General features: G+C 31.1%; 2 protein-coding genes across 3 annotated transcripts; both read right to left on the reverse strand.

Annotated features, from left to right (window-relative positions):
• Positions 1-429: 429 nt before the first annotated feature.
• Positions 430-3,335, reverse strand: LOC144997706 (uncharacterized). Its single transcript, XM_078957584.1, has 9 exons — positions 3,233-3,335; positions 2,918-2,938; positions 2,210-2,271; positions 2,053-2,107; positions 1,889-1,925; positions 1,312-1,637; positions 1,074-1,205; positions 775-995; positions 430-700 (listed from the first exon to the last, which is right to left on the reverse strand). The coding sequence occupies exons 1-9, from the start codon at positions 3,233-3,235 to the stop codon at positions 640-642; spliced, it is 918 nt and encodes a 305-aa protein (XP_078813710.1). The 5' UTR covers positions 3,236-3,335; the 3' UTR covers positions 430-639.
• Positions 3,336-5,562: 2,227 nt separating this feature from the next.
• Positions 5,563-7,257, reverse strand: LOC145034499 (serine/threonine-protein kinase PCRK2-like). 2 transcript variants are annotated; one of them, XM_078982932.1, is made up of 4 exons: positions 6,829-7,255; positions 6,458-6,724; positions 6,269-6,388; positions 5,563-6,192 (listed from the first exon to the last, which is right to left on the reverse strand). In XM_078982932.1, exons 1-4 carry the CDS (start codon positions 7,153-7,155, stop codon positions 5,827-5,829), a joined length of 1,080 nt encoding a protein of 359 aa, XP_078839058.1. In that variant the 5' UTR covers positions 7,156-7,255; the 3' UTR covers positions 5,563-5,826. The 2 variants fall into 2 exon arrangements, with proteins under 2 accessions (XP_078839058.1, XP_078839063.1); XM_078982937.1 differs by lacking the exon at positions 6,269-6,388 and having other exon boundaries at positions 6,829-7,257.
• Positions 7,258-9,078: the final 1,821 nt, after the last annotated feature.

Below are 9,078 nucleotides of genomic sequence, written 5' to 3' on the forward strand. Positions count from 1 at the left end.
TTAACTAAAAAAAATAAAAAAAATTCTATTTTTTTTTAAAATACGTGAAATATTCTAAATAGAATATTACACTGTACATATTTTAAAAATAATTTTAAAATGCAAAATAAATGAAAAAATCAAAAAATTCTTTTTTTAAATATTATTTTCGGAACATGAATTAACTAAAAAAAATTAAAAATAAAAATAAAAATAAAATAAAAAAATGCGTCTCACGGTCTCACAAAATATAGATGGTCTCAAATGAACCTAACTATATATATATATATATATATATATATATATATATATATATATATATATATATATATATATATATATATATATATATATATATATATATATATATATATATATGAAATCGATAAATTTTGAAAGATATACAATGGAGATCATTCACACACGATTCTTAAAGCTTCATTCAACCAATAATATAACATCACATTTTATTTATTTTATTAATTATATGATTTCATACATCATACATATATAACAGTGAGATATATCATACATATATAATATTTAGATATATCATACATCATACATATACAATATTAAGATACACGATATTTAGTAAAAGGTGCATTTTAATAATAGTAATACATAATACACCTATAGATCGGTTGATCTACGATTTGCTCAAGAACAAGCACGGATGATATGCCCAACGAGTATTCCTTCATCGCAACCAAGTATAATCCTATTATATAAATATAATTGTAAGTTTTATAATCGTATCAATCGAAGATCAAATGTAAAATTCAAGAGACTTACTGGGATGAGTCTTTTATGAATCCAATGGTCCAAACTCTGCCAAGTTCGGAGGTAAACACTTGGTCTAACTTGTAAGTTGCCGCATTCCATGCGTGTAAAGTTTTGTCTTCAGATCCGGTAATGATTAAATTAAAGTCCAAGTTCACATGTAGTATAGACGTAATATTGTTTGTGTGTCCTTCAAGAGTTTGAATACAAACCTTGGTGTCATAGTCCCAAACCTAATTAATGTTCATGTATTAGTTTAATGTTGGTTTACTTTTGATCAAAAAAATTATATAAAAATTAAATAGACATACCTTGGCAGTACAATCATCAGATACTGTGACGAAGTGGAGCTTTTCATCGGTTTCAAAAAATTCAACAGAATTCAAACCTTTTGAATGACCTAAAATCGACAAATGTGAACTTGATGATCCAAGATTCCACATCTTGAAAGACAAACATATATAAGAATTAGAATCATATTTTCAATCATGAATATATAGTTACTTGTACACATTAGCAGGTTGTACAATGAAAGTTAATACTATGTACCTTAATGGTACAATCGAGTGATGCACTTGCAAATACATTCGCATCCCTCGGGCTAAATGCTACTTGCATGACATAATGTTCATGCCCTTGAAATGTTTTAGTGCATTCCCAACCATTCTCCCAATCCCATAGCTTTATGAGCTTGTCATCAGATGCAGAAAGTATGTATGGAAGAGATGGATGAATAACCACAGACCTAATGAAGTCTGTGTGTGCCTTTAGCTCCACGACACTTTCCATATTGTTATAGTTATACACACGAAGAAACCCGTCATCGGATCCCACAACAATCCATTCTTTGTGCGCAATAAATTTTGCAGTTCGTACTACAAAACATAAATAAACTACAAGTAAGCATAACTAGATTTCACAACATACAAGTCTATAACTTTAGTAAGGACTTGTAAAAAATCCACCAAATAATCCACAATCAACAATAGATAGATAGTAAGTCAAAGTGTCATTCAAGTAATATTCTTAAGCTTGAACATGAGAATTCACATATTTATTACATTCTAACTGTTAGGACAAACATGTAAAGTCCATTTAAGGCTGTGTCGAAAAACAAATCACGTACCTGGCGATTTGCCGGTTTCAAAAGTCTTCTCTGTTACCTGCAAAGAAGATGCTACCCATTAATAAATATTTGGATATATGTATATGTTTTATTTTTGTTGGTATCATAATCCCATATTATAAAGATAATCCAAATAACAATTACATAAATTGATAATGGCTTACTTGAGAGTGAGAGTTCCAAATAGAAACATTTCCGGAATACAAACCTAACAAGACCCTTTAGATAGAAAAAATATAATTTAATTGTTAAGTATAGTTAACATACGCAAGAAATAAGAAAACAAATACATGGGAAATTAATAATAGAAAAATTCATTACCATGGTTTGGTTGGATGCAAGTGAATCGATTTAACTCTCTCAGATTTTTGAATGAAAATTTTCTGAAATCAAATAAAAAAGTTACAAAAACAAGATTAATTAATAATATGTTCAAGGAAATTAAGTAATCTAACCATATTTTAATGTGTTGAAAAAAATAACAAAAAAATTAGTTTTTACCAAAAACAATCACTTGGTCTGGAATAAGCATTCTGGATTAAGAAAAAAAACATTTTTTTGAAAATACATTTCTGACTGAAATTCCGGAATTTAGGACGACATTCCAGATTCCGAACCAACATTTTGGATTTCGGAAAAAAAAAAACTCATGGAATTTCAAAAGCGGGTCTGAAATCCAATGAACAATTATGAATTTTTGAGAAAAAATGTTTGTTTTTTACTTAAATCTAACAAAAAGTTAAACAAATATTGTAGATATGGACTATATACAATATTAATCTATAAAAGCATACATTTTATTGTAAAACGTTAACATTAAACACTTTGAAATAAATATTTTGGATACAAAAAAGGAGGGAGATTGTTTGTAAAAAAAAACTTCATAGTATGAGTAGGAACAATGATATAAAATTAGTAAAATATGATTATTTTTCAAAACCTGAAAACATATGGTCATTTTCTTAAAAAAAAAAAAAAAAAAAAAAAAAAAAAAAAAAAAAACTCATTTCTTAAATTTCCCTCGGTTACCTTGATCTCGATTGCAGAACTCTATTCAAAAGCGAAGAACAAAATTTCCATTATTCCATACATGAAAAATATATAAATTGGTCAGTGACAATTTAAATAAACGTAATAATCAACAAATAATTAAAACTTCTCAATTAATTAGTAACTAATGATAGACGTAAAAAAGAAATACAAGCAATCATTACATAAATTGTTTGTAACAACCATTCAAAATACATATTTAAAACATAAAATAGATATGATAATCATTTTATAAACACACGTTTTGAAATAACATTTGTATTATTGCTAATAAAAGAATAATAAATAACTAACCATTTTAATTATACTTGATGGTTGGAGGTTTGTGGCAATATATGTTGTAAGGTGCGAACGAAATCATGTTATATAGAATGGATTGAGAGGTTTTGCTTTAGTATGCGAGCAGTCGAATTTGACCCATGGTATCAAATTATCAATGGTGTCACTTGATACCTTGCCAACCATTGATTATGCAAAATAATTCTTTCAACGGCGACGATCGTATGATATTTAGTGGCAAACTAAAACAGAAGAGTTCAAAGAAAGAAGGTAATGCGTTCCAATGTATCATTATGTAGTATTATTTTGACAATTTTATAAGAGTAAATTACAATAATGGTCCTTGTAGTTTGCTTAAAATCGTACTGTCTAATCTTAGAAAATTTAATAGATTACATTTTTATGGTTTAAAAAAATTCCTTCATCTAAAAAGAAAAAAAATTACTAGTCTTTTTCATATCTATTTTCTATTTTTTTTTATCTATTTCTAAGTTTAGTTATAAAAAAAAAAAAATTCAACACACGATTCCAAAAGAAATAACCTCAATCCCCAAAAGAAATAACAATCCCCAAAGATTAACCTCAATCCCCAAAGATTAACCTCAATCCCCAAAAATTCCAAAAAAAAAAAAAAAAAAAAAAAAAAAAAAAAAAGAAGAAGATTAACCTCAATCCCCAAAAGAAATAACAATCTTTGTAGATCTAATACTGAAAGACACGTTTCTACCTTACAACACACGATTCCAAATTCAACTGTGGAGTTGTGAGACTTAAATCCATGCATTGCAATTGCTAGCTCAAATGATCCTTTTGTTCCTTTAAATACCTTCAAACACTTCTAGAATTGCAAATTTGCAATCATTAATTTCATTTAGATAATACAAAGTGCTTTTGTGAATAAACTTTGATTTAGAAATAATATCATTCCAGTTCAATGGTAATTCACTATTTCAAGTACTTTTTTCACTTCATGCAACTTTTTCCCTAACTTCAAATGTATATAATAACATTTTTCATATGAACTTGGATTTAGTCGATTCTTCAAATGTCTACAACATTTTTCATATGAACTTGGATTTAGTCGATTCTTTATCTATGGATTCATACATCATATCAACCACACAAATTTCTCTTAGAAAGGAACTTACATATTGACTCTAGATATCGAGTTATAAGCTCCAAAGTAATCTATTTAATGATTTTTGAACTTTTCAAAAAATCATCATTTTTCACATAAGTTTCAAGGAAACATTTATATTAATTTCAAAGGACATACATAATATTGATAACAACTTATGAAACTTAATCAATGAATTCATTTTGAATTTAAGCTCTTAAATTCATTTTTCTTTTTCAATATATGCTAGGATCAATACCATGGCCGGTCCTAAAAATTCAAATACCCTAGACAAACCGGGAAAAAAGGTCTTTTGGTCTTAACATGGAACAAATTAAATTACATAAACTGTTTTTTTTTTTTAAATAACGATAAACTTTATAACAATAAAAACAGCAAAATCATAGTATTTTAATAAGTACCGACTAGCTGTTCCGGACCGGATATTTTATACTACAATTTCACTAAAAATATTTTTCTTAATAAAATCAATATTTTAAAGGTTAGTTTGGTTATTAGTAAAATGTGATAAAAATCTACTATTCTCCTTCAACCGTTCAATGATTCCCTATTGATAACTAAAAGTTGTTACTATCATTATCTTTTTGGAAGTCATTATAAATTAGTGAAACAAATGGATGCATAATGTTCTAAAACTCTTAATTAATCTTTTAAAAAATTATTTACTACTTCAATAAAATATTACTCAAAGAATCTTGCAATTTTGTTCTTAGTGAATGCAAAAAAAATAATAAAAAAAAATAAAATAAAATAAAGCATGAGAATTTATGGAGGCACACAAAGAAAAATAAAATATTACTTGAAGATTTTTGTAATTTTGTTCTTAGTAGATGCAAAAAAAATAAATAAATAAATAAAAATAAAAATAAAAAAGACACGAGAATTTAGTGGAGCACATAAAGAAAGTTTAACACAATTAAAAAGGTACCACCTGAAGGGTATTATCTTAAAAAATTAGAAGCACGCTTTGAACCATAATGAAACTATGTTTTTGTTTGAATGATTTATTATTTATATAAATATTAAATAAACAATATGACTAAATCTTGAGCTCTATTTTATTGGGGTCCTGTGCGGCTGCCCACCTTACCCCTCAAATCCGACCCTGATCAATACCCAAGTAGAGCCATATCAGCTCCACAATAAACATGCAAAACCGAAGTAGGCGGTTGCAAAGACGAAATAGGAACAAAAATTAGAGTTCAAAGGCTTAATAGCCATGCTTTGATCTTACATGGCTAACTTGTGACAATTTTGTAACTTCAAGATCATTTGAGTCAACAATCCTAGATTTTAAGAAGCAAATTACACGACAAAACATAATTTGTTACTCGATATGATACAAAACAGTACTCCCTCAAAATCAACAAAATTTCAAGAGATCCAAGATGTTATTGTGAGTCGTTTTGCATGTACTTATAAAACTTTGTTTCTTTCTTCAACTTCATAGGAACTTTAAAAAAAAAAAAGTCTACACCCCTTGTGATGGAACCCCAAGGAGTTTGTCAACCATTTTCAAGACACGACTCATCTTTGGCCTAGACTTCGGGTTTTTCGACAAGCATCTGTTGGCTATAATCCACAACTTTTGCGCTGACTTAATCGAATAATCATCTTCAAGTCTTGGATCAACAGGTACCCTTTTTGACTGTAGGTAGGACTTCACCCTTTTTATAATCTGTATGTCATTCTTAATACGGTTTCTGTCCAATGGGAGCCTACCCGTTATAAGTTCATGCAGGAAGCACCCATAGCTCCATACATTGCATGCGGCTGTCAGATGCCCTGTTTCAATGTACGTTTGATTGTACTCTGGAGCCGAATATCCTGTTGTTACCTGATCATGACATTATATATAACATACATATCAAGAAATTAATCCAGATATTTAAAGATGAAAACTTTGGTTATACCGAAGAGGTTGAAATATAGTTGAGTGGGTGAGGATGTAAACTAAGCCATCTGAACGAAAGCTTAGCGTTCCATTGATCATCTAGAAGGATATTGGACGATTTGAAATCTCTGAAAATTACCTACAAACATCTCCATTTGTAAACTACTTGTTTTTAATTAAATGTATATTCAGCCATTGAAATACGTACCTGATACTCCGCTCCTTCATGCAGATGAGCTAAGCCACGAGCAACATCTTGAGCGACTTTCAGTCTCATGGTCCACGAGAGATGTGTTGTGGATGTTGCAGATGATAAGCAATCCTCCACACTTCCATTACGCATATACTCATAGACTAGAATCGGCGGGTTTATTTCCGTTTCATCATCTTCTACACAGTAACCAACTAGTTTTACGAGGTTTGGATGATCAATCACACCAAGAAGACTCGCCTCCCTTAGCCGTTTTATATGCCCCTGTTGCAATAATCATTAATCAATACCAAATTCAAAACCTTTCTGAATTCTCTCGTAATCTCACGCTATTTCAGAAAGGAATTGAGGAAGGAGATTAAACTAACCGGCAATCGTCCATTGGCGAGCTTTACAGCTACATGAATCTCATCAAACGGACATTCCAGACTCTTAACTGTGCCCTTATGGACGCTCCAAAATTCACCCTCTCCGATCTTGGAAGACATGGAAAAATCGCTAGTTGCTGACTTGAGCTCGTCGAATGTGAAGACCCTAAGATTGTTTCCTTTTAGGGTAAAATTTGAGGAGGTAAGATGATCGGATTTGGACCGTTTGAAATCCGACGAAGCGGTATAAAATGTTTCAGTCGAACTCGATTTTCCTCGACTTCTGGGTTCATATTCGAATGAGAAACATCGACAATGAAACACCATTCTTCCTTCAAAGTTCAAATCGTTGATTTCACAAAGGTTAAGGTAATAACGAGAACGCGAAAGGAAGTGTTATGGAAACGTGACACGACTCCATGGAAACTAAAAGGAATCTGTCTACTGGTAGTGGTAGTGGAAATTTCCTTCTCAATTTCGGAGGTGACGATATAATTCACTTTTTGTTTTAGAAGAAATTTATTTACCATTTTTTTCATTTTGTGTCGTTATGAAAGAATATAGGATTGTTTTTTGCAAAAAATTTTATTGAAATATATGATTTCAAATTTTAAGAAAGGTGTCAACGAGTTACCAGTTATAGGTTCGGACTTTGGTTAAGTTTGGTTTCTTTTTTTACGAAAATATTTTTTACATGGCACACTTTCATTAATTTTATCATTTATCATTTTGAGGTTATTTTCAATTAAATTCTTTTCACATGATATTTTGTGGTTATTTTCATTTTTATTAATTTTCATATAATAATTAATTAATTTTTTTTTTTTGAATCGGCAAAATGTGATATATAAAAATGAAAATAACTCCACTAGCAAGTAGCTAGTAGAAAATATAGTTACAATACATTAATAGAATAAAGGAGAGGAGTTCCATACTATCCAATCTATACTATTATTTGTTCCTCTATGTTTAATCCACACATATGTCAAAGATTTAACAGCCCCTACTATTCTCTCTGAATTTAAGACAATTTTTTTTAAAGATCCTATCATTCCGGGCTCTCCATAAACACCATATGGTACCAAATAAGATCGCAGTTAATCTACTCCTCTTCTTAGGACATCTTCCCCATCTAGATGCATAATCAATTATGTCCGATACTGAATGAAAATCTGTCTCCGGTAAACCACACCAATGAAGGATCATCCGTAATACATCCCTCGCCAACGTGCATGTTGCAAGAATATGGTCACCTGTTTCATCTGTCATATTACAGGCACCACAGATAGTTAAGTCCATTGTAACTCCCCTGGTTTTGAGTGCTTCAGTTGAGGGTATTCGACTTTGTTTCGCTCTCCAAATAAAGCCCAATACTTTTAATGGAACCAGTTTTATCCATAGGAAGATTCCGTCACATACCGAGAATGATGCTCTTTCAATTCTTTCCCGTAGAGCTGCCATACAGAACCGTCCATCTCTAGCAAAAGAAGATACCCATGTGCCACTAGCCTCCTTCTGATGCATTACATCGTCGAATGAAATATTTATTTTTTCTAACTTTTTTATGCTTTTTACTATATTGTTCCATATACTGCTCCAAGGATGTTTTGCTCCAAACCTATTATTTGCACCCACCAATTTATGAAGACCATTGACAATTTGGACCCAAAAAGAGTTGGGTTTGTTTTTCAGCCTCCATAACCACTTAGTTAGCAATGCTAAATTAAGGTAACGAATAGAGCCAATACCCAAACCTCCAACAATTTTTGGAGCAATAACCTTTTCCCAGGCTACCCATTTTATGCTATTCTTGCAAGTAGACCCTCCCCAAATAAACTATCTACGAGTTTTTTCCAATGATCTTATGACTCCTTCTGGGGCGCCAAAGATAGATAGGAAGAATGTGGGAATGCTTCCCAGTACCGTTTTGGCGAGGGTGATTCTTCCACCGAAACTGAGGGTTTCAGCTTTCCAAGTTGAAAGTTTTGACCTCAATTTTTCTATTATAGTGTTCCACGAGGCCTTTCGATTCATATTTAAACCTACCGGGACACCAAGGTAGGTGAAGGGTAGCACCGCAGGTTCACATCCAAGAGGGGTTGCCCAGTTAACAACCTCCTGCGACGGGACCCCAATACCATAAACTTTAGACTTGGAGAAATTGACCTTTAAACCGGATGAGACATGGAAACATCTAAGGATTCTAGCAAGGTTTGCAACATTCCTTTGTGACCAATCACCCAAAAATAG

Source organism: Lactuca saligna, chromosome 1 (genome assembly GCF_052625555.1).
Source record: "Lactuca saligna cultivar CGN05327 chromosome 1, ASM5262555v1, whole genome shotgun sequence".
Taxonomy (NCBI): Eukaryota; Viridiplantae; Streptophyta; class Magnoliopsida; order Asterales; family Asteraceae; genus Lactuca; species Lactuca saligna.